Source organism: Branchiostoma belcheri, unplaced genomic scaffold, assembly GCF_001625305.1.
Source record: "Branchiostoma belcheri isolate BF01 breed outbred unplaced genomic scaffold, Haploidv18h27 scaffold21, whole genome shotgun sequence".
Classification (NCBI taxonomy): Eukaryota; Metazoa; Chordata; class Leptocardii; order Amphioxiformes; family Branchiostomatidae; genus Branchiostoma; species Branchiostoma belcheri.
In genome coordinates this window covers 2,681,055-2,706,327 of record NW_017803602.1, presented here as the reverse complement: position 1 = coordinate 2,706,327, position 25,273 = coordinate 2,681,055, and the positions used below count along the sequence as shown (strand labels likewise).

Genomic DNA, 25,273 nt, shown 5'->3' with positions numbered 1-25,273 from the left:
CCCTGCTACTGTAGTCAGAATCCCCGTCACCTTCACCTGTACTTCTCCCCCCCTCCCCACCCGCCTCGGGATCCTCTTCTCTACTCAACTGTTCCTTCAGATCCTTGTTGATTCTGATGGCTTCTGATAGCAGGAATTCCATCTCATCCTCCGTAAGTTCTGTTGACTCCAACAGAGTCATCACAGATGCGGGATCTGTTAGATCCACACCAAATCTTGACAGATCCACTTTTGGCATGCTGTCTTCCATTTTTTCCATTTTTGTCCTTTAAAAGTTAAATTTATCTGCAGTTGAAATTCCTCGATCTTGCTTGTAAAAGAAAGAAGACTGTGTCTTTACCTCTGTTCTGTATACATAAGGGGAAAATGTATGTTATTGTAACTATGCATGTTATCAAACTTCTTGTGATTGAATTGTCTATAAATATTCATTATATTGGTCCCATTAATTTTGGACAAATTTGTTACCAATATTTCTTGATAATTTCCTTCCATAAGTACAGGAAAAACACAACAATACAATAAAACTAAAAGGACTCAGTCTACTCCATTGTGCGTCCACAATCAGTATCACAAAGGTATTAAATTTTGAAAACAACCACCATATTATATTATCTAGATCTATTCGAATGTCAACAAATTCAAAGTAAAGCAACAAAACATTCTGAGCTAAAGCTTACTAGAATTACAGTACATAGAGTTTTGAAAATAATGAAATACCTACCCATCATCTGTGATGAATAAACTGAAACTCAACGTTTTGTCAAATTTTTCAAGCAGTTTCTAAGCTGTTGACCAACCGAACTGTTGCTTCTCAGATCGAATCGTCGTCTTTTATCCAGCTGCACCTTCTTTCCCAGTTTCTGCACGTTTTTATCAGCAAGACGATGTAAAACAGATACTCACTTCTATCTCGAAGGTATATCCAGTTTCTGGTTCAAAAATGGGACGTCTTATCATGGTCTTATTTTGTAAAAGTTGTGACTGAAAAAAATTCTAGTTCTGTTTCCAACGACAAGTCAACTTTTCAGGCTGGTGACGTTAGAAGGAGGAATGATTTAGGTTAATTGTGGTTAGAAAAATGGACAGAAACTCATGGAAACTGCTCAATATATAAAACATTTCAAATATTTGAACTATTCACAAATAAAAATGATTACACTGGACCCATCCTTTAGAAATTGAGAGGTTTTGATACGAGTTTTGTGTCTTCTTAAAGAAATTTTCTGTGGTGTGTTTTTTCAACCATTCCTGATATTAAGAATCTTGAGCATGCGCGTTAGGTACATCCAATATGGCGGCGCGCTTGTAAAAGTTTCTGCGATTTTGACGGATTTTCTTTGCCTTTTCTCACTATTTTAAGCAGAAATTCGATATAAAAAGAGGCTGCGCGTATAGGAGGAGATGGGGAAAGCAGAGAAGAAGACAAACAAGCATCGATCGCGTTCAAGATCAAGAGATAGAAGCAGGAAAGAGGAAAGAAGGTATGGATATAAACGTTGAAATCACGTCAATCGGCTGTAGTCTTCGCTTTATAAACGTGCGTCTTTCGTATAGAATATTATACATAGAATAACCCACACTTCATAGTTTTTCATCATCTTTAACATTATGCCAGCACTGTTCCCTCTGAAATGTATGACTTAGCTTCTGCGTAGGACAGTATTATGAATATATTAACAGTCACATGTGTGCCCCCCTCCCACCCCAAACAAAACATTCCCTGACAAAAACTAACATACATACTACAGCTAACATTCTGTTATGAATTATGGTAATAATGTTAATGTTCTGTTAATTTTGTCTCTTCACAGACGATCACGATCTCGATCTATTGAACGTAAAGGAAAAAAGAAGGACAGACATCGATCCAGATCACGATCTCCTTCACCCAGCGAAGACAGAAGACAGAGGCGATCCAGATCAAGGGAGGACAGATCCCGAGATAAAAGTGGATCGAAACGTCGGTAAGTTCTGTTTTCTGTTGATATAATACTTATATCATATATAATTTGTGTGCCAAAACAATGGTGTCTTGGTGTTTCATGCAAAGGATCTGAGTAGATTCAAACTACATTCATACTTTTTTTCACAATTCTAGGGGAAGATCAAGGTCCAGATCCAAGGATGCCACAAAGAAGAAACACAAAAGAAAATCAAGGTCAAGATCAGACAGCCGAGGTCGCAGGTCCAGTCCGTCTGGAGGTTCATCAGAGGAGTCAGGAAGTGACTCAGACTCCTCCTCAGCAGACGCACGGATAGAGAGGAGGAGGAGAGAGATGCAGCAGGACAAAGAGAAAACAAAAGAGGAGAAGAAGTAAGCTCACGAGTATGCATTAAATGGTTAAGGCCCTATTTTAGCCTAGTATAGATGTAGGATCCAACTAGGCCTTATGGCAAAAATTCCACTCTTGTTGAAGAGCAAGAATTAAAAAAAATAATATGACAGTTGCTGTGAAGAAATGCTGTTGAAGAAAGACAGAACATCGCAGCATTGTACATGTACAACCTATTTTGCAGTGCCTTTTGTCAATGATATACGTGTAATTTCTATGTTCTAACAGAAAGCAGAAGGAGCTGATGAAGTTGTATGAGACCCCAGAAGAGAAGAGAGCCAGGCGAATGGCCAAGAAGGAAGCAAAGGCGAGAAAGGCTCGTGAGAATATGGGATGGGACCAGGAGTACATGGGATACACCAACACTGACAACCCGTTTGGGGATGCCAATCTACTGGACACATTTGTGTGGTCCAAGGTATGCACTCTGCTCTGCTGTTGGTCTAATGAGATAGTTTTCTTTTGTTGGTTCACATAACTGATAAACTGCCATACTTACTGAGACTGGGGATATTTTTCACATGGATGCCATGATTTTGAGACTATTACATGTGTACTATGGTTTTAACTTAGATAGTCAGTGACTGAGTAGGAGCTGAGCAGTGTATAAAAAGGAAGAGAGAAGGTTTGCGTCAATGTCCAGTGCCTAAATGTTTATTATTTCTCACTACAGAAACATGAGAAGGAAGGCACAGCACACTTATTAAAGGAAGAGCAAGAAAGGATACAGAAAAGGAAGCAACTTGAAATGAAGGTATGTAACTCTGTTGAGAACTAATAATTCAATACAATTGATAATGTAGTGATGGAGATATACGATCTTCCAAAATCAAGTTCTATGCGTCGATGAAGGTTAGACATCCAGGTAATACGATACGCCAAAAAACAGTTACTCAAGCAACTCAAAATCATATCCAGTTGCTTGAGTAACTGTTTTTTTGGCGTCAAGTTTCTATGGTTATTGTGTTTGAATTAGCAAGATAATAGTACTACTATTAGTAGTAACATGTCGCATGATAGGAGATTAAAATGGAAACATGTAAACTTGCAACATGTTGATGCAGAATGAGTTGGTGAAAGTGAAGCAGGCCCGACTAGAGAGGGAGCGAGAGAGACAGCAGAGGGAGGAGGAGATGGAAGCCATGCAGAGAGCGAAGGAGGCAGAGTACTACAAGGAGTGGGAACAGCAGGAGGACAATGTAAGACTTGTACCATTGTTCTGTTACAGCTGCTAGGGTGAAGGGAGACGTAATAGTAAAGACTGGTAAGTAAGACTGAATAGTAAAGAGTGGTCATCAGATTTTGTTTGTTTTATGTGGTCTGTGGAGACACCAATAATTTGAAACCGTGCAACTGATCATTTACAGAAGCTAAAGGTTTTGGCTAAAGTAGGTATTCTAATGTTGATGCAATTTTGCATAGTTAAGACCCTCTTGTCTGGAGCAACCCCCCAGTCACCAACCAGTTTTCCTCAGTCTCTTAAGTGGTTGTTAAGACCAAGTTTGAATGTCTGTATCCTTTTCCACAGTTCCATCTGCACCAAGCCAAGCTGAGGTCCAAGATCAGAATCCAAGATGGCCGAGCCAAGCCCATTGACTTACTGGCCAAGTACATCAGTGCAGAGGATGATGACATTGCTGTGGAGATGCATGAGCCGTATACATTCCTTACTGTGAGTCTACTGTTACAGTCTTAATGGCAGTATCATAGATGTGTAGTCAGTAAGAGACAATTTCATGGTTAGCATAGACACATACTGTGTGCATCATTGGTCAGTCATTTTGTGGATCAGGATGCTGGTAAAAGAAGCCAGTGTGTACATGAGGCATGCTTGTAGACAGGAATTTTCTTTCGCTGGATTAGCCCAAATAAAACGTTTGTAAATGTTACATTTTCAGGGCCTGACCATGACAGACCTGGAGGACTTAGTAGAAGACATCAAAGTGTACATGGAACTGGAGCAGGGGAAGAACGCAGACTTCTGGAAGGACATGACTGTTATTGCTGAAGATGAACTCAACAAACTCAAGAAGCTGGAGCAAACGCAAAGAGGTATGTACTGTGTTGATTTTTAGGTCTCACTTCTATGTAACTGATAGAGTACAGCATATTTTAGAACAAAGAATGATAATATATGATTAAGTCAGAGTATTTTAAATTTGAAATCTTGCATTTTGTGAAGTATTTGCTACATACATATTTAAAGATGATTAGTCTATAAAGCCATCATTTATTGCAAATTTCCAAAACATTAGTTGGTATTTGTATGACTGTGTTGTTTGTTGCATTCCAGGTGAATCTGGAGTGGACAGAAGAGAAGGTATCAACGTCTCTGTCACCACAGATGTTGTCAACATCTTCCATGGAAAAACTGTAAGTTTGATGGGCCCTAGCATACAAAATTTACCATACAGTTGTAACAATACAAGTAGCATGCAAACTGCTGCTTCTTTGTTTGCCAGTAGTCAGATAAGTTTGATGGGTTTTATGACAGTAAGTTTAAGGTTTAAGGCCTTTTTGACAGATTTTGCTCAATTGAATATTGGAAACAACTCATCCTTTGTTAGGTCGCAAAAATCTATTTTCCTCAACATTTTTTTGTAGCGAAAATGCATTCAGCAGCATGCCAAGGACTATGTCTCATATGGGAAGACTTGCTCCATGGTGAAAGACGGTTGAAGGAGAGAGATGGACTTAGCCCTCCATTAACATGCCTAAGACACACTTAACCTACAATCAAAAAGGCTATGAGACCATTGTCTTTTCTTCATGATTTCTTATCCCCTCCCCCAGTTCGGTCAGCTTGTGGCCCTTCAACAACAGATTATGAAGAGAATCAAGTCTGGAGATGCAGTGGACATTGGGTACTGGGAGTCACTCCTACAGCAGCTCAAGGCACACATGGCCAGGGCCAGGCTCAGGGACAGACACCAGGAAACACTGCGCAGAAAACTCTTCCAACTCAAACAGGAGGTAACACATTACTCCTGGAAAAATGTCTGTGTTTTTTCTTTAACATATGTTTTGCAATGTTTATCAAATCAGTCCAAAATCCACCTGAACTAGACATATAAGGGGTTTCTAAAATTCCTTTTTATGTTTCATATATTTATATAAGGCAATAAACTAGCATGTAACATTTGGGCTTTATCATCTCACTGTTCAAAGAAGTCATTTCCTATACAATGTATATCAAATTGCAAGTATGTTGAACAATTCTAACTACAAAAGAGAAATTATATGTAGAATGAAAGCAGATTTTGAGAAAGACAAGATTGCTCAGTATTTTTTGGTTTGTTTTTGTTGTCCACACAGCAAGGAGTTGAAAGCCAGCCACTGTTCCCCATCACTGTGAAACAAGAGGAAGATTCAGAGGAGGAGGAGGAGGAGATGGAGGCTGGAACATCAGGAGATGTGACATCCTCCCAACCAGAACAGGAACCAGAACCTCAGCCTGGACCAAGTTCTGCACCAGATGGAGATACAGAAGAAAAGGAAGAGGGGAAAACTGAAGAAGAAACCAAGGAGTGGGTACCAGTCTTTGTAGATCCTATAGTGCATTCTCGTACAATTTCTATGGGTTGTGCCCCTTTGGCACAAGCAATGGCATGGATCAAATTCCTTGGTTCTAACCCTGCTTGGGCACTGAGTGTGATGGGTTGCATTAGTCCTTCAGATGTGGACATATGTTTGTCTAGTGTGAAGCCTACTCATGATATCAATACACCAATTATTAACGTGTCTTGAATGTCGATAACACACCATTACATTTTCCAGGTTCTCTCTTTATCCATTAGAATTTCCAACATTCTTTTCTTTTTCTCAGGTCTGATGCAGTGCTGACTGAAGAAGATCTTATGGAACAAAGTAAGAGAACTCATAACAGCAACTTCTATCCCACAGTTTTGTTTCTGTCCAACTCCAACATGACTACACCCATTACAAACTGTAGTTGTACATGTACATGTATACCCAAGTAAATTCTTACAGCCTAATTAAAAATGTGATTGCTGACTTTATATGGTGCTATCTTGAACCTTTTTATGTACTTTTGGCTAGGAAAAAAAGTGGTACGTGTATATATTTGGGGCATCTAGCAGCCAGTTTTGGAGTACAGAGGCATTTTTGTTGCAGACTTTGTTAAGAATGTTGATTTACCTCCCCACCTGTCCAGGTTATGATGACTACAATGCAGGGAGATACAGTCCCAAGCGCTTGAGAACTCGGGACCTGCCCCCAGACTGTTTAGTGTTCGACCCTGCAGATGACCTGAGAAGACTGGAGATTGCCAGAAGGAAGGTGGCTGCCAGCGGCACAGCAGAGGTGAGAACAAACTGGGGAAGAAGCTGTATGTTTGTATTGTGGAAGTCCTGTAGCTAGAGTTCAATCATTTCTTTCTACCATTATTCATTCACTCACATTACGTTCCACTTTGGACTTGTCAATCGTGACAGGAGGAGACAGAGGATGACCAGTTGATGAAGAAAGCGAGGGAAGGGATGACCAGTGACGAGGCCACCTTCAGTGTGGAGGTACCGCTTCAACAGAAGGTCTACCTGTGGTCCGACAAGTACCGACCACGTAAACCACGCTTCTTCAACAGGGTTCACACGGTACGTAGCTGTTTCCTGTGTTAAAGGAGGTTACTATATGTTTTGATGTTGCAGGTTTGATGTTAAGCTGTTTTTCAAAGGAAAATGTGGACCAATATTATGTTATATACATATATACAGTTATGGCAATGGTTTATCAAATTTCCAATGAAAAGATTTAACTGAACAATTTTTTACTGATCCTCTGGTATTCTTCAGGAATATTCAGGTTTTACCACAATTTGTACAACAGAAAAACTTCTTTTTTTTCAGAAACATAGCTTTTGTGTGTACAAATTGATGTAATTTCCCATAATCTTTCCTGGTTGGATTTAATGTTGTTGTTACTGTTGTTCGTGTGTGCCTAGCATTTCTCATGCTTTGTTCTTCTTTATTTCAGGGTTTTGAGTGGAACAAGTATAACCAGACACATTACGACTTTGACAACCCACCTCCAAAGATTGTGCAAGGATACAAGTTCAATGTAAGTTTTGTACATAGCTGTATTATTTTGGAAGTATTACAGAGGTATAAAAAATATCAGTTCAAAGGATGGATGTGTCTACATAGCCATACGTTTTGCTAATACATTGTATATATGTTATTCTGTTGAAAGACTATGAAGCACATTTCTGTTAATGCTGGACTCTGTGCTTTTTAGATCTTCTACCCTGACCTGATAGACAAGACTCAGACACCAGAGTACACACTGACTCCAGAGGAAGGCAAGAAGGACTTTGCCTCTCTCAGGTTCCATGCAGGGCCTCCATATGAGGTATGTTTGTTTGTTTGTATTGCATGACTGGTAAACCACCTTATGCAAAACACACCAGTTTTGCATGTTAAGTACATATTGTACAAACTGGGTAAGTTTGAGCCACTCGGTTGATAAGTTTGGTGGGTTCCTTAATGTGCATGAGGTATGGCTCTAATCAGACACAAGACCTCTGCTCTATGTCCTATCTGAAACTACATATATCCCTAATTGAAGTTATGTACTCATTTTCACCTTAGTTAAGTGATGACATTGCCATTCCAAGGGTTCAACAGTGGGACCTGCTAGGGATTCTAACTCAGAACGTTTAGATTCTAAGTTAACAACCCTAACCACTAACTTACTATTCCTTTGTATTGTGATGCTAACACAGAGATACTTCATGTTTTGTGCAGGACATTGCCTTCAGGATTGTGAACCGAGAGTGGGAGTACTCGCACAGACACGGCTTCCGCTGCCAGTTCAGCAACGGGATCTTCCAACTGTGGTTCCACTTCAAGAGATACAGATACAGGAGATAGGCAGACAAGTGACATCACTGCTGCACTGATTCATGATTGGATGGCCTTCATAATCTTTTATTATGGAGCAGTAGGGCTGTGGACTGGTACCCATATGTAAAATAGTCAACAAACTAAAACACTATAGGATAGCATTTCTTAAGATAGGTAAATCCTGTCTCAAAGATGACAATTTTGACCATTTATCACTTGAAAATGCTCTTAAGAATATGTAAATGCTCGTACTATTTTGTCAAATCAGTTGGTAACCTTTTCTGTTGTGCTATGTACTATGTAATCAGCCACGTGTTCAGGTGCAAAGGATGGTGTCCTACCTGCAAAATGACAAATTCTCATATATTTGTAAAGCTGTGACAGATAATAAAACAAGGTTTCTGGTTTGCTATTAATTTGTGTGTATTTACCAGTAGCTATAATGATATGATATGAATCTTTATTGCATGTTCTTGCCCAGATGGGCTAAAAAAAATAATAAAACAGGCAATGAGAATTACATCCAGTTCTGTCACCATATGCCCACTGGTCTACTAGTACTTATTGGCCTAAATGCTGTATACTACAGGAAAGAATGTAAACATTGAAACACAATGCTTGTAGAGACAGACACACTACTATGCCATTGTACATGTATTTTGTTTTCTAACAGCTGTGATACAAAAAATGTACCCTCTTATTTGTCACATAATAAAGTCATTTCAGATACATACAGTTTCTTTTCAGTCTTCTTCATATTTAGCTTCAACCATGGTCAGCAGTCTGAGAAGGGGGCTAACATTATATGGGAACAAATTCTTCTCACTCAGTCTCTCTACGGCTAGTCTCAACCTGATCAACACCCCCATGGTTTTATCCAAGGTGGACTCTTCCTCGCCATCGTCACTCGAGCTGTCATTATCAGATGACTGACTGAAAGACTCATCTTTCTCCCCCTCAACTGACAGGTCGTCATGTTTAATATCTTGACCCTGAGGATTTTTAGACTGGAGAGCATCTGTGTCAAGTGTGTGAAGCTGTTGCCCAGTAGTATCCATGTCAAAACTGTCAAATTCAGACATTGTCCCAACCTCAAGTGCACAGACTCCTTCAACTTCAATATCATCTGTCTGTTTTTCTGTACTGCAGGTTTTATCAGACTGCTGTGTGTCTGTTATCTGTAGTAGCTGCCCATGATCTGGTTGTGGGTGGGGAGGGCTTTCCCATTTCTTCTCTCCATTTTGAACTGAACCTGGTTTGTTAGAAGTAATCACACCCTCCCCACTATCAGATGACACACAGGTATCCACCATTGTTTGATAGTGGAGCTGGTTTGTCTGGTGGAACACTTGCCATTCTGTGATGACAAGATGGAGGTATTTGGTAATGTATGCGAGGAAGCTGGTCTCCATGGAGATGAGGAGGTCCAGGAGGATGGAGTGGTCCCAGGTGGTGGTCTCCAAGAACTGCAGGAAGACACAGTGAGGGTTCAACGATGTGATGACATCGGCGTGTAGACTGTCTGTAGCATACCTGCAAAAAGAACAATCATATTATGGATGTAGTAAAAGAAGAGTAAAAAAAAACAGTTACTTCTTGCCAACTCAAACTTAAATGGATTTACATTATCAGGTGAGTTTTCCTTCTGGTACAGTGTTTGGGTACTAGGAGTGGATCAAAATTACACCCAGACCATAACACAGCTACAGATTATTTTGTTTCCAAAACAGGTCATCAGAACATACCTGCTAACTGCTGTGTTTATGTTCAGTAGAGACAGCATGGCTTCTATCATGCAGTCATCCTGGTCAGAGAACAGCTCAAACAACCAGGGCCCAGACTGTGGTACAGTAGCACCATGTCTGTCACTTGTGATAGCTAACTTCTTACACACGAAGGACGACAATCTCTGCAGGATGGTGACAATAGACAGGGTCTCTTCTGCAATTGGAACAAGAGTATGTAACGTTACATGTATTATCAGTTAGGGACCAGTTCAGAGTTTCAAATGGAGAAAGATGTTATGAAACTAGGGAAAACATTATGATCTCAAAAGTTTTATCATACATGGAAAACTAAAAGATAATAAGTAGAATGAATTACCTTGCCCAGACAATCCACTGATAGTAGTTATGGAGCAAGCCTTCAGCAGTACCAGCACAAGTGTTCGCACCAACACCCAGTCTCCTGGCTTCTGTCCTGCGATAAGCTGCCCCTCAACAAAGTCTGTTCCACCAAATCCAACATGTTTGTCCTGCCATGGTACTCTCTTTATCATCTCATCATCAAAGGCTTTCAGTAAAGCATGAGAGACTGAAATTACAGTCTCAGAACTGGCATCAATTTCTTCCTGTTCATACAGCAAAGACTGCGAAAAGACCTCCAAAATATTCACATAAACCAAAGAAGATTTGGTGGATTTCAAAGCTGGAACTAACTCTAGCAAGACATTGCTGTTGTGCAGCTGGCTTAGAGTTCCTACTTCACTGTTCAAGCACTCAATCCATAAAGACAGCAGTGAGAGAAATGCAACTTCTTCTTGAGTGGAGGTAGATGGCTGACAACTTGACAGTTGTTCTGAGAATGACTGGCAATCCTTCAAGTAGAGTTGAGTTAACTGATCCCAGTTGTCATCCAAGATTTCCAAGCAAGTAATGCCAGCTCCTACAGTGATCATAAAGGAAAATCTTGATTACAGGTACATGTATAATACATGATGTAGGTCACCATAACTATTTTCACATTTGTTAAAGTGATGACAAAAGATTATCAAATAATGATCATAATGCACACATGCATCTATTGGCTTTATAGTTGCTGACATTTCAACTATAAATTCTTAGAACCGGGAACAACCTATGTCATCAAAATGAACTGGTCAACAACTGGTGGTATGTCATTGACAATTTCATCTTCTAGCGCCCTTTGGGGAAGTCGCTGTGTAACCTAGCCTAGCCTAATAGGTGGCAGAGAGTATCTAAGGATTATGTGAAACCATCAATTATCATCATGTCTTTAAATGTTGTCAAATCAAGTTGGTTAAATGCAACATTGTAATGCTACATGTATGTTTACATACAGTCTACAGCTGTGCTGTGATAATCTTCATAATCCTGAGATATGCCCTTTCTTAGACTTAGATTACACACTGACCTAATGCCCAAAGAGGAATCTGCGGAGGACATACCACCACTGAAACTGCTCAGCTGCCATCATTTCAATAAAATAGGTTCTGATACCCCATGGTGGATTTTTTACCTAAAACTGTTCCTCACCTTTTGGCACAGCAGGACTATCTGATTCCTCAGGCATGCTGGGAAAAGAGTTGCCGTGAGCCCTGATGACAAGTTTAAAGAGGTCAAAGGTACAAACAGCCCTGCTGGAATGTGGTGACTGTTTAAACTTCTGTAACAGACCTGATAGCCACGTCTTGGGGAAAGGCTACCAAAGAAAGAAAGAAAGAAAGAAAGCTGTGAGAAACATGACTCATAAAAAAGGAAAACTTGTGAATAATAATAAATAAGCACTTGTAGCTATTGCTCTTACATCAAACAATTTATCTTCCCTGAAATAACACAATTACATACAAGACCAGTCAAACTGAAAGGAAACTATTATGTACCAACCACAGGTGTAGCTAGCTGGAATATACTCCTGGTCAGTTATATTCTGGTTGGGGTACTCTTAGTATATTCCAGTCTGCTACACCTGTATCAAAGGCTTGGACATACAATGTACTACATAAACAAGATGACTGTATGTCTTCTTCATACAAAACTGTGTGGCTGACTTTCTTCCCTTTCAGGAACTGCTGGTTGGTATGGAAGTGCTAAAGATTATACTTATAGCTAAGGTCCTTGAGTACATGCATTAGTCATGCACCAATGGGATGTACACATAATGTTACAGATACATTGTAATGTCCATTGAGAGCTATTATTTTGGAAACTTTGTTTACCTGCATCTGTGTGGGGAAGTTGATTACAACAGAAGCTGCTGTTTTGCATGCTGTGTATGCTACCAGTTGGTCACCTGACCCCAGCAGTATGTCCTAAAAACAGAATATTTGGTTTTTGCATACATGTATAAATCTGTGTCAATGTTCTGACTAAAAACATAGATATCTTGCAATGTATTTATATTTGAACAAATAACTTTCCATAGTCACTTATTGGCTGCTCAAAATATCACGACTGGTGCAAGTGCAGCAATCAGCTGACATTTCAGGCATATATAGATATATTCAAATGATCCAACATCTGAAATGTATGGTATACTTACCAGACATTCAAAGAGCTTGTGATTTTGAAGTAACAATCTTCTACAGATTTCTTGTAACTTCTTGATGTCATGCTTTCCATCTTTGCCACCACTGCCAAGTTTGTCAAACAAAATTGTAGTGATGGATAACTTCACAAGACAAACATCTCTTTCCTGTGCCAGGAACAGTCTGTTTCCTGAGCTGTTTGGTTGCTCAAAGTCACATGACTGATGCAAGTCCAGTGATTGGCTGACATCTTGGGCATCCAGGTGGACCCATCTGTTTGCAATGATGTCATAGTGGAGATTATCCAGCTTGCCTACAATGTCTTCCCCTTTCAGTTTCTGCAATAAGAAGCCAGAAGAAATATCAGAAATTTAGTGTAACGTTAAAACAAAAGACTTTTTTCAAGCAAACAACAAAATATTTAAATTCATTAACAAAATTAACGTTAACCAAAACTTTTTGTTTAACCCCGTTGCATTGAAGATAAAAAAATAAGGAATGAGGAAAATGGGGGTAAAGATGTGATTAAAACAAACTTACATACACCTTTCTTGAATTTCGAGTCTAAAAAGCAATGACAACGTTCGAGCTTTTGCCGAAATTCAGGTGGGTGTCAAGCACGCGCTCATGCATGCCCCCCTTGTCTTGTCTTTCCTTTAATGCCCACGATCATTAAACACTGGTCACATCAATTTTGGAATGTCACTTTCCGAATTTCAAGACAGCCATGTTGAAATCCCTGATTTTCAACTTTGTTATTCCTGCATGTACAGTAATCTTTTACATACCATTTGAAAGATCATGTTATCCTCAGTACCAGGTTGTTTTTTTGATAGTCAAAATGTACATATTTGTCAAGATATTTCACTTTAAAAATTGCAATCCCGTCGGTGTAGAAGACACACCGACGGGATCAGAAGCCCACCCCGTCCCTAATAAACTTCACCCCGTCGGGGCGGGCAGCTACCCCGCTCCCAGACCGCATCCAATTATCCTCATGAACACTCCATGAAAACCACTGAATTAATGAGAATTCCCATCTTCACACCAGTGTAATTAGCAAGTTTGTGTGATAATTCATGAGAAGTCTGGGCTCAAAGGTTACCCCGACGGGGTTAGACAGCCCTGTCGGTGTGTTGAACAACCCCGTCGGTGTGTCAGGATGAACAGGCTGGGCTAATGGCCTAAGCCTTCAGACCAGACTGAAAGTAATTTCCCAAAAGATTAACATTAAGACCCTGTTCATACCAGACTTATATTTAGCGGTTTCAACCGGTTTTTCAAAAACCCGGCTAAAACCCTTAGCGTTCATACCAGACTTTTGATAACCGGTTTTGTAAAAATCCTGTCCGGTGCTCTTCTGATTGTTTTCCTTGGCCTTCTTGCTTGTATGCCGTCTTCGGTTGTTTGCTTTTTTTTACCTTAGTGCGGCACTGATCCTTTATCTTCAAGAAATCAGCCTCCTCCAACATTTTTGTTTCGGTAGAGCCCTCGCCCCCCCCCCTAGCTTTTTCGAATTTGGGGACTCCTGCTCTCCAACCTAAGTATCAGGAGCGTCCCGTTCGCCGACCAGGTTGCGTTTGCTGATTCCATCGCAAAATGAAGAAAAACAGTGGAAAAACAGTGGAAACGAACTCAAGTTGGTCAAAACAACGCGCTCAAAAAAGCTTGCAGGTCGCACACGGCCAGGATGCTGACCCCGTGACCCCGGAATTATGACGCAAAAAACCGGTTCAATAAACCCTTAGCGTTCAGACCAGGTTTTTCGGTGGAAAAACCCCACAAAAACCCCTCAAAAACCACCTCCTGAGGTGGTTTTTCAAAATCGGATTTAAACCCCTAAAAAAACGGTTAATTTGCGTTCACACCAGGTTAAATAAAAACCGGTTTTTGAAAAACCGGTTGAAACCGCTAAATATAAGTCTGGTATGAACAGGGTCTAAACTTGCTTCTAGGTTGATAGCCGTTAATGCAAAGTTTATTATATCAATTCATTATTTGTAGTTCTGAGTGTGTATTCCTGCAGTTTTTCTAGACTGTATTTTCCAGGATTTTCTCTTATGAATTGATGAAAGTGTCTTCAAAGATACAAATGAGTCATGGAGATCTAGCATGGCAGGAATGGATGTGATTGACCAGCCAACCTGCTCCACATGAGTGCCATATACATGTGTACAATCCAGTATGTCCATACAAGGAGGTTAAAAATCTAAAATCTAGTCTTTCATCGACTCTTTGTCCACCAATACTTAGCTCACTATAGGATGAATTCTAGCAAGGAGGTTATAACCTCCTTTGTATCTCACCTGGCTAAGACTAAGAATAGAGTTTGGATATGGCTAAAAATTTAATAAACTTTGATAACAACTTTTCAAACTCCATGGATAAACTCATCTATCATTAGCAGAATACCCCAGGGCTCAAAATGTTTTTCACTGCATACCTGCACTGGTGCGGTAAACATTACCTGGACCAGATGAGAAAGAAGAAAAAAATTGCACTTACTCAGACTTTGAGAAGTATGCATCATGATAAAAACTGTCAAGAGACCCTTGCTATTATTTTTTTTTATACTTCATACTATTAGGTGCTAACAGTCAATGCAGCAAACAAAAATGCACCTACTACTACATGTACCTATTAACCCATATGGCTAGGTTCAATGTTAGGTGCCATGTAGACATCAGAAATACCTGCACAGTCCCAATCTTACCAGGTGCACTAAGGTTTATGCACTCAGTATTTTGAGACCTTTATCCCCTTTCATCATGGAGGTATTTTTTACCTCCATGCTTTCATGCATTGAAATTTAGAAATGCTTTACAGTAAATCTGACCAGATGAAGGGCCAAAAAGTCAATGTGTACTAGGTAATTTTTTGGGAAAACAATTACATCTACCTTGTAGCCTTGTGGGCTATCTTTTCAGGCCTTTCCTGGGTGACCCAGTACAAGCTGCCCAGATATGGGTACGGAATTTGGCATGTAATTCAACAATACTCCCTTATAGGATAATCCCTTATAGGATAATTTGTATCAAGTTGATAATTGGACAGTGACATTTGCATGTCAAGAACAACCCGCATAACAATTGTAGCTGGAGCAGAATAATTACCGGATGGGTGCTCTTGAACAGAAATAGAGGATTGTATAATTCCTTGCTTTGAAAGCAGGTTCAAGTTGTAAATATTAGGCTTCTTGTAAATACTTAGTCTAGTATTTAGGCTTATATGTATGCTTGAATATAAACAAATTCCAGGTTTTTCCATTTGTTTGGCATTTTTTTTCAACCAGGTTGGCTAGATTCTAAGGAATGTTCTAACCACTTTATAAAGATTGAATACGTAACATTGTTTTTTCCCAATTTTTGAGTAAACTTAAATTGAATCTGTTGCTTTGCCACTGAAATTCCTGCTTCTTTCCTGAAAATTTGCTAAAATCAAAATCAACCCACTCAAAGTTGTAGTTTCTGGGCGAGTCAACATATTGAAACAAAGCGGGCACAATCTAATAACAACTGGATATCTGACTTGCAATAAACCTTCTTGGTCAGGATACTGTCCTTAATTATTTCTTATTTCCAACCCAAGGAAAATTGGGCCAATGGATACTGCCAGGCCAATTTCATACTGTCTTTTTGCCACCCTAGGATCTGCTTGGAGCTAGTACTTCATTTCCAGTCACCACAGTTCTCTGAACAAAAACAAAGGTCTCAGGCCTGAGCCAACCCAAGCCAGTGCACATTATGCAAATTGGGGGTGATTGACACCTCAAGGTGAAGTTGGAACGTCACACCAGAGGCAAACTTTTTGAAAGGACAGTGTCCTCCCTCCTAAATTTGATTTTATACCTTCGTATAGAAATACTAGTATATCATTGCTGTGGTAACGTAATGTAGAAAATACTCCAGGGTCTATAGAAAAGAAAGTTATCGGAGAAAGGCAAAATCCCTTTTTTTTTAAACATCGCACCCACCAACCTATAATCTCCAAGCAGATCCTACTGTGACAAGGCTGTAAACATTGCCCGAGGCCCAAGGCCAAGGCCCGAGGCCAAAGGGGTTTTGGTTTGGTTTGGTTTATTTAGATCCACAATTAGCTTAACAATTCATATTGCAGCTATTCTTCCTGTGGTCAATTAACATATACACCTGACACACATAAAATAACTTATACAGACATAAACATGTACAGAAACTCCACAAAAACACCGGGGTGACCATTATTGGGTGGCCGATGGTCTCTTCTTTGGCCAATGGTTACAGCCTTGATCTGCTTGGAGATCCTACCTACGGGAAATGGAACCAAGAGCTTAAAAATTTTATTCTAGAGCTCCTTGATGGAACAGACCATGCTACAAAATGTCCCCACCCACCCAAAGTGTTGTCTCTCCCCATTTACAGATTTATGAAGTATTTTGACCGTAGTACAGTAAACAAAACACATCATTCATTGACAAGTATTTCTCCAACAGGCCAGGAAATATGAATGTAGGATGTAATCACTGTAAGACTATTTTGCAGGGCACCAATGGCCAAATACCTACAAAGTACCTACAAAGTTACAAAGTGGCTGAAAGGAGCATTCATTAACGTTGATGAAACTCCTTTCACTGTAAAAAAATCTCAGTAAGTAAACAATGTAGCCAATTAACTTGTCTACCTGACCAAAGGCAGAACAATGGGACAAAATCACACAATGTCAAGTTTCTCAGCAAGTTATTGTCACACCAAGCTTTTTAAAGCTCCTTGGTTAGACCATTCATGACATCCTCACAAAAATACTCTGCACCTGGTGGTACCAAGGTTCAAAATTAATGTATTCCAACTTCCTAGTTTCACAACATATTTCTTATCATGATGCCTCTAAAAATATCTGAGAAGAATAGTGAGTCCTGATTTGTACTGCTTGCAGTGTGTATTTTGAATGACAGACATTATAACAAAGGGCCTCCTTCCACTCTTTTGTGACAATTGTCAGAGATTGCTCCCATTCTTGACCAGCTAAGGCATTTTGCTCATTAAATGACACCATTATGACCATATGAAGCCGTTAATTTCGATCCCTGAATATTGTGGCCAGTGTAATAGCAAGTCTCTGGTAATAGCAATTGAGGAACTTGAACAATTTATTTGCAAGACCTGTGTGTTCTACATCTCAATTGTTACAAATAGAAGGAAAAAATTTAAGTATTATTTTATATGGCCTGACCTTCAGTCAATATTGATATTGATGGTAAAATTCTATTAGACATCATCCTTGGAATAGTGAGTATGTGTTTGTAAGCTCTCTGGAATCTTTCTTTTTTGTGACCCTTAGTTGGCTGAAAGGGGCAAATTGAAGAGTGTGGATTGTGCTCTCCATACTTATTCTTTGTCCTGATAATGTGGATTTTGCACATCAATTGGATTGGATGACTGTCTGAGCTCACCCCGACGGGTATCTGATCCCACCCCGACGGGGTAAACTTGGCCCTGTCGGTGTGTATAGACTGATCAATTCACATCTTTCCTCGCTTTGTTTTGGGATTTTGCACCTCTTTGACCAGAACTGTCACACCGACGGGGTGACATTACCCCGTCGGGTTTAGTGATTATGACAGTGTCACCCCGACGGGGTGAGTACTTTACACCGACGGGGTATTTACTTTACACCGACGGTCCTGTGATTTGGTCCTGACGGGGTAGCTGCTAGCCCCGTCAGGGTGCTGAAAAACCCGCCGGTCTGCTTGCATTTTCTATAAATGATATCTAAAGTTATGAATACTGCAGAACAATAATTTTCATATCACTATATTCCTTACACCAAGACCTGCGCACTGATGTGAAACTTGAATGCAAAATGTTAATTTTTACTTGACATTCCAAATGGCCAGTGAATTTCCTAAATTGAGATGACCAGTGTTATTATATTGATCATTATGGCATGCCAATTCTTGGCAAGACTCCGGATTGTAGAATTTGTACCATCGCACACCGGGGCATGCCCCTACTCTTTTTCGAAAGGTGTGGTGGGTTCTTTAACGTGCGTGGGGTGTGGCTCTCCCCAAACACGGGACCTCCATTTAACGTCCTATCCGAGGGACGTCCCTAACCGAAGCTAGGTACTCATTTACACCTGAGTGAAGTGAGGAAAGTCGTGTAAAGTGCCTTTCCCAAGGGCACAAGATCGGTGACATGGGTGGGGATCGAACCCGGGACCTCTAGGTCCCGAGCCGAACGCGCTACCGCTGCGCCACACGACCCCCCTCCCCACTCAGTAAATTTATCCTACCTCATATAATGTTTAATAATGACAACGGGTTTCTTAGTAAAAAAAAACACACATTACCTTACGAACCGACATCGTTTCTCCGACAAACGTTATAAAATCTTTCAAACCGTGACTTGACCCGGGAAACGCAGTCGATGTTTTTCGAAAACAAAACATATGAAACTTCGCGCGAAAACTTGACCTCAAGTACTTTGACCTTTAACCTCACAGAGGGTGTGACGGCATTTTACTTCCGCCTTTCACACAATCACAGAAGTTTTCGGTTTTCCTCTTTTCAGCTGACCAAATTCTTGCCTAAAAGTCATGTCGAAGCCATCTAGGCCCGCTCCTCCTCCACCAAGACTTGCTCCCAAACCAGGTAAGGTGACGAATTTGCAAATATTAGAGAGAAGAAATTGGACAAAAACAGAAAACACGATGTTTGTTCAATGTGCTGCATTTCAATGCTACACTAACTCTCACTTTCAGGAGAGACTATGTATTACTTTGAATGATTTTGGAAGCCCGTGAAATAGCAATCAGCAAAGACAAAGTCTTCATTGATGGTACTATTGTTATTATTTTTTCATTTTTCACATTTTGCTTTTATTTAACGTTACAGGTCTAGTAAAGGTGTTCAAAGCCTTGTACCCATACAGAGCTCAACAGGTAATTATGTTTGAAAACTTCTATCATTAATGTCTAGTGTTGTAGTTGAATTAGGTTGTTTCATGGCACTGAATGCAAATGAGGTTATCCAAATCGAAACACTGAAAATTAAAGAAATACCTGGCAGATGTTGTGGTGAAAGATTATTATATAACCTTTCTATTTCAGGCCGATGAGCTGAGTTTTGAGGAGGGAGATGTGCTGTATGTCAATGACATGGTAAGTAATGTCATACATCAATATGTTGCTTGACCGTGTAACCAATTCTGGCATTTTTCATCACAAACAAACAATATAACCTGGTTTACTGATTAAGTTAACCTTATTTTGTTAACTGATTTTGAAAAGTTCATGTTAGTATAGTTGTACAATGTGAAATATTGATACTGGTTACTACTACTAGTTGTTCAAGGCAAGCAAAACATTTTAACCATCTTAATTAATAATTTTCCTTTTCATTGTCCTTAGATTTCAAAATGTTATACTACAAAAATCACATGGTAGTCAGGTACAGGAGCATTTGTTCAGAATGATTAGATGTTGTCCAGAGCCCATGTACATGTATATGTTGTGAGTGATGTGTTTTCATCTCTGCACAGTCTGACTCTGGCTGGTGGAAGGCTACATGTGAGGGGAGGTCGGGGCTTATTCCCAGTAACTACGGTGAGGATGCAAAACCGCAGTTGCCATTGTGACCATCAGCTATTAGACAAAACAATTTCTATAAATGAATTCCTATGTCTGTCTCATCCAGGAAATATGTGTCATGATTCATGAATAGAAAAAACAAGTGAATTGAGCCATTGTCATTTCTTTATCCATTTGTTTTCATTGTAAAAAGATGCAGGAAGTTGGGGGGATTTGACTTGAATACATTTGATCTTTTTGAATTTGTGCATGATCAACTTTTATACAATGTAGTAATGACCATCTTGGATCATGGACATGGGTTAACTTTGTATATATTGTGTGAGAAGCTCTGCCTCCAGGAAATTTGTAGTGATGCACTGGTAATTCAGCATACTAATTAACTACAAGACATTTTTTCATGTGTTTGTGTGTTTTTTACCCCAGTTGAAGAAGGGATGGAGTCAGTGGATAACCCCATGCATGAGGCTGCAAAAAGAGGTAAGGGATATAAGACATAATCTGTACAAAGAAAACGTTATCCTCAAATGTCTAATCTTTGTAAAAAATGTTTGGTGCATGATATTGCAGCATTTACAATATAAAGGTCTGTGATTCTATATAAGTACTAGTATGCAACAGTAAATTTCTTACACTGAAAGGTTTAGGTATACCATTTGCCAAAGGATAGCCTAATAATACCTGGTAAAAAATCCCTGGTGTGCATTTTGCAATAATACACAAAGTTTCACAGAATCTAGAATGTCTGTCATTACTTGAATAGGCAGAACTGAATACAGGCCCTGTTGTATGTGTTTATCTTGTACTTATCTATGGCACACACTTACACTGGGCTGTTCCTTCCTGACAGGAAACATGACCTTCCTGAAAGAGTGCCTGGCCAACAGGGTGAGTCAACACACCCATTTGCCAAAAATGGTTTGGTCCTTAAGCTAAGACCACATCAATTAAGTTTTTTGGTTCTCAGATTTTGCAGAAAGATAACAGAATGGTTGTCTCAATGAAAAAAGCAGGCATCCCATGGGAGACCCAAATGTGAACATGCTGCTTAACAATTATAGATTCTCAGCTTTTATTGCATTGATGAATAGAAAAAATATAGCTACAATAGGAAGACGGGTTTTCTTCAGCCATATATGGTTGCCATTTTATGGGTGGAATTCATATCCTGAATGGTGCATGATATTGTGATCTTTTTTTTTTAATTAAGGAAAAAAAATGAAATGGTGACTCTTGTGAGTCCACAAACCAAGGACTTAATTTAACGTGGGAAACAAAATGGGATATGTACGTGTAAATCATAGAAATATTCTTATGGTAATTTTTTTCATCTATTCAACACAAGAGAAAAAGGAGTCACAAAATTTTGGGTTGTAAGAGTCATGTGTCCATCATGTATTTGACCTGCTTTCCTGACACTCTCTTGTGTTGGGTAAAAAGGTGATTATAAACTTCAAGTTTGTATTCTGCTATCAAACACAATACAATGTGCAGTTGTACATAGATGGATTATTTAAATGTTATGTCTAGGTGGCAGTGAATGCCTTGGACAAGGCAGGATGCACAGCACTACACTGGGCAGCACATGGCGGGCATGCAGGTAAGTAGTTGTAAGGGCACTTCATCAATGAAACAGAAAAAAGAGCTATTAGGGTATGGATAATTGCTGACTGAGGACACTAACACTCAGTCATCTTCAATGGTAAACTTCAAGGACTACCAAGAGTGGGTTTTAATTCTTCTTCTTAGTGGATTGGCGGCCAACATCAATGTACTGATGGCTTTGCCGCACTAATTGTCACGATGGTAGACATTCTGTTTTGATAATATTGAATCTGTTAAAGCCTTAAGATTCATTTGGAGCATTTTTATGATTCTGGACTATGATTAGAATGGGAAAATTGCAAATGTGCTTGATGCATGTTATGAATCTAATTTCCATGCAGATGAATGGTATAGATTCTTACATGTGATCAGAGGGGCAAATCAGAGCTACAATAGATAGATACCAGCTGTAGGCTACTCAGTATCTGCTGCCACAAATGTTGCTTATTTCTCACCCTATCTCACCATCACAGAATGTGTACAAGAGTTGCTAAAAGTACCCAGTATAAGGATTGACGAGCAGGTATGTTATATTAAGTTCTTTTGTTTTGAGTTTCTTCTTTCAATAGACAAAACTTTTGACTGTACATTGTTACCAGTATGTGGTATCATAACAGTCTGTCCTTCAAATTCCCTTGTCTATCTGTTCACAACTCGTAACTTTCTTTAAGATATAGGTCTTATCTTTCTGACTGTTCTTTCTTCACTTCCCTTCCCTTCCCTTCCCTTTGCTATCTATTCTCTTTTTTTCAGTTGTCCACCTGATTTGTTGTGCTTATTCAAAAGTAGGTCTTTCTCCTGCTAGCTTTTACTGGAACTGGCTATTTAAAATTCATCCTTCTTCAGTTTTACTAACAGAGGAAACCTTCTCATACTTCTTTCCACTGCAGCATCCCTTGATCACCAAATCTCTCATTTGCAGTTCAAATGAATTTCATTGATATTGTAATTTGCAAGTACATGTATTGTGAGTTTTCTTCATACTTGTCAAATCAGACTTGTACATTACCAAGAACCAAGATCTTAGTCTTCCCTGTTGCATTTATGTTGTCTGTCATTAACTTACTATCTTTTGACCTTATCATAATAATGATTTTGATGTGCTGTTGTTGTTATTGCAGAATAAGATAGGGGACACAGCACTTCACAATGCAGCCTGGAAGGGCCATGCAGATGTGGTGGAGCTGCTGTTAAACAGAGGTGATGGGAATATTGGAAATACTGGTAGCTAAGTTACATGTACCTGCAGGCCATTTTTAGCTTCAGATGAATAGACAAAGAAACAAAGTTAGTCAATCAGTATTGTTGCCTTGATGTACCATGGCCTAACACATTACATGTAGCTAAGTCGTAGGGTATTATCTACATTTTTGTAGGTTATGTCTTTGAAAACTATATCTTGATATATTTTCCATGTGACCCCCCCCCCCTCAGGTGCAAGAGCAGATCTGAGGAACCAAGATAACAAGTTGGCAAGTGAGCTAGCCACTGAGCCAGAGACTGCTGCTATCCTGAAGAGAAGAACAGGTGAATTCTACAATATGGAGTTCAAGTGATATCAAGCCAGCTTAGCTCAGTAAAGAGTTGATTTTCCACTGGTTGTGACAGTGAGAACAGACTATTTGTACAGTATTTAAAGGTGTGTTGTACTCACTGGGAAGTACCCCCAACTCTTTTCAACGAGCTCAATGAACAGTGGACCATGGTGAATGTCTTATTCTAATGACTGTGACCCTTTCCAGTAGTGTATGGTGAGCAACAACAGCCAGGATTCAAACTCTTGCCCTCTAGGTCCAGATAGAGTTGCTCACCCATCGCTGGTCTACCAGAACGCTCCTCAGTTTCTATCTCTCTAGAATCAATGACTTGTACATTAATTTTGAGCATCATGATAACATCTAAAATCAACACTGTAGAGACTTTCTATGATAAAACAGTTGCATAACTGCTTGGTATATTACATTTCCTGCCCAGGAGGATCTGCTGGTGACTACAACAATGACTATGGAGATGAGGAAGACTCAGACTGATGACAGACCTCCAGTCATGTGGCCTACATCATGGGCAAACAGTACTGTCAAACTGACAAATACCCAACAGTAGCATCCAAGTAAAATGTTCAGCTGTTCTGGACATCACGCTTATAATGGGTGTGGTTAAGAGGAAGGTGATAAGATAAGGTTTGATTCTTGAAAAGACCTTTTGATGGATCCCATGGGAGATGCATGGCACTATGGGAAATGCAGGTGGGAACAGATCATTACCATGACAACAAAAAGCTTGAGCACTTGAGCACTTGAAAAGCGGCTATGGCCGAAGTGTAATCTTTCAAGGCTAAACAAAGGTAAAAAAAAAAACAACCGACTGGCATACATGTTGTCATGGTTGTGATGTTTGTTAACCATAGTGTCCTGCATCTCCCAGCAGATGAACCTATGAAAAGGTCCATGTGCTAACCTATGTAATAGTTTGCAATCATGGTTGTGCATTATTTGATAGTGTTGTGTCCATAGCAATAATTTGCCATAACAATATATTGTATCATTGCAGTTTCTTGTTGTCCCTTACATTTTATATTTTGGCTTAGTTCCATAAAGTTTTGTTTATATGTAACATTACAATTTATTTACAGAGCTGTTCAGGAAGGCTGTATGCTTGGTGATACTTAAGTTTGCATGAGTAAATTCAACTATACTTAGAATTTGGTGAGAGACCAGAATTTTTTAGCAGTTGTTCTAGGCCAGAGATTTTGTATGTACCACATATCAAAAGGTATAACATATCTTGGATGTAGACGATACAGTGCACATCGATTATATAAGATTTAAACAACAGCAATAGGATAGCAAAAATTTGTTTGATGATTGTTTGAGGTTGTCCGAGGAATGTACCCCAGATACTATTTTACAAATCAAAATGTACATCTTTCTTTATTGCATCCATTCCATTTGAGATTTTGGGATTGCCCTCAAGAAATTAAGTTTTATACCATAATTATAAGTTAACACACACATCATACAGGTTCTATGATTATACCACAATTAGATACATCAGCTTATCTGCCATTACTATTCCTGTCTTTGGTGTTTTTACATCAACATGGTTATAGAAGTTTTGAGAAATATATGCTACAATGATGTCATATCTTGGTAAATGTGTGCTTCATGTATTTTCTGTTGTAGTGTTTAACTACTAGAGTTCCCCGATCTCATACCTTCGCCAAATGATGTTAATCTTTATGACTGACAAATTATAGATTAGATTATTCCCCCCTGATTTAAGAAATAGGAACCTGATTTTCATGAATTATATCATTTTATCATAATCTCAACCAAAAAAACAGTCTTATATTAACAAACAATGCATTCTAGCATTCCCTAATAAATTATGCAAATGAGGTTCTGATTTGAATAAATTATGTTTAATGATGTTCACCTCAATTTAACTTTCAAATACCACAAGTATGAAATTCCAGGCAGTTATCATTACATAATTATAAAATTTTCTCATTAATTATGCAAATTAGGTCATTATTAACATAATCAATATCTTCCTGTGTTTCTCTCGTTGTCAATTACCAATGTCACAAGCTTTAATTGTCCTATCATGGAATGCACCTGATTTATAGAATTTCCCCA

At 39.2% G+C, this 25,273-nt stretch overlaps 4 protein-coding genes across 4 annotated transcripts in view; 2 read left to right on the top strand and 2 right to left on the bottom strand.

The window, feature by feature from the left end:
• LOC109469803 overlaps positions 1–1,169 on the bottom strand; it is a 2,053-nt gene extending 884 nt beyond the window's left edge. Inside the window, exons 1-2 of the mRNA XM_019768474.1 lie at positions 907–1,169; positions 31–347 (exon numbers count right to left, since the gene is read on the bottom strand). Of these exons, the coding sequence (XP_019624033.1) occupies positions 31–259 (229 nt within the window). The 5' untranslated portion in view covers positions 260–347; positions 907–1,169. The remainder of the gene's footprint in view (positions 1–30; positions 348–906) is intronic.
• A 96-nt stretch (positions 1,170–1,265) lies between these two features.
• On the top strand, positions 1,266–8,641 carry LOC109469800 (cactin-like). The gene is made up of 17 exons (XM_019768470.1): positions 1,266–1,484; positions 1,815–1,967; positions 2,102–2,317; positions 2,565–2,754; positions 3,010–3,090; positions 3,401–3,535; positions 3,865–4,008; positions 4,235–4,388; positions 4,630–4,709; positions 5,130–5,309; positions 5,652–5,863; positions 6,163–6,203; positions 6,511–6,659; positions 6,791–6,949; positions 7,329–7,412; positions 7,590–7,703; positions 8,099–8,641. Exons 1-17 carry the CDS (start codon positions 1,405–1,407, stop codon positions 8,222–8,224), a joined length of 2,298 nt encoding a protein of 765 aa, XP_019624029.1. The 5' UTR covers positions 1,266–1,404; the 3' UTR covers positions 8,225–8,641.
• A 52-nt stretch (positions 8,642–8,693) lies between these two features.
• LOC109469801 (protein Lines homolog 1-like) lies at positions 8,694–18,928 on the bottom strand. Its single transcript, XM_019768472.1, has 7 exons — positions 18,792–18,928; positions 12,479–12,802; positions 12,156–12,248; positions 11,473–11,638; positions 10,301–10,861; positions 9,943–10,138; positions 8,694–9,730 (listed from the first exon to the last, which is right to left on the bottom strand). The coding sequence occupies exons 1-7, from the start codon at positions 18,888–18,890 to the stop codon at positions 8,941–8,943; spliced, it is 2,229 nt and encodes a 742-aa protein (XP_019624031.1). The 5' UTR covers positions 18,891–18,928; the 3' UTR covers positions 8,694–8,940.
• A 6-nt stretch (positions 18,929–18,934) lies between these two features.
• LOC109469802 (osteoclast-stimulating factor 1-like) lies at positions 18,935–24,777 on the top strand. Its single transcript, XM_019768473.1, has 11 exons — positions 18,935–19,092; positions 19,336–19,382; positions 19,551–19,601; positions 19,982–20,045; positions 20,457–20,510; positions 20,881–20,918; positions 21,561–21,630; positions 22,109–22,158; positions 22,757–22,835; positions 23,070–23,162; positions 23,610–24,777. Exons 1-11 carry the CDS (start codon positions 19,038–19,040, stop codon positions 23,663–23,665), a joined length of 657 nt encoding a protein of 218 aa, XP_019624032.1. The 5' UTR covers positions 18,935–19,037; the 3' UTR covers positions 23,666–24,777.
• The last annotated feature ends 496 nt before the right edge of the window (positions 24,778–25,273 follow it).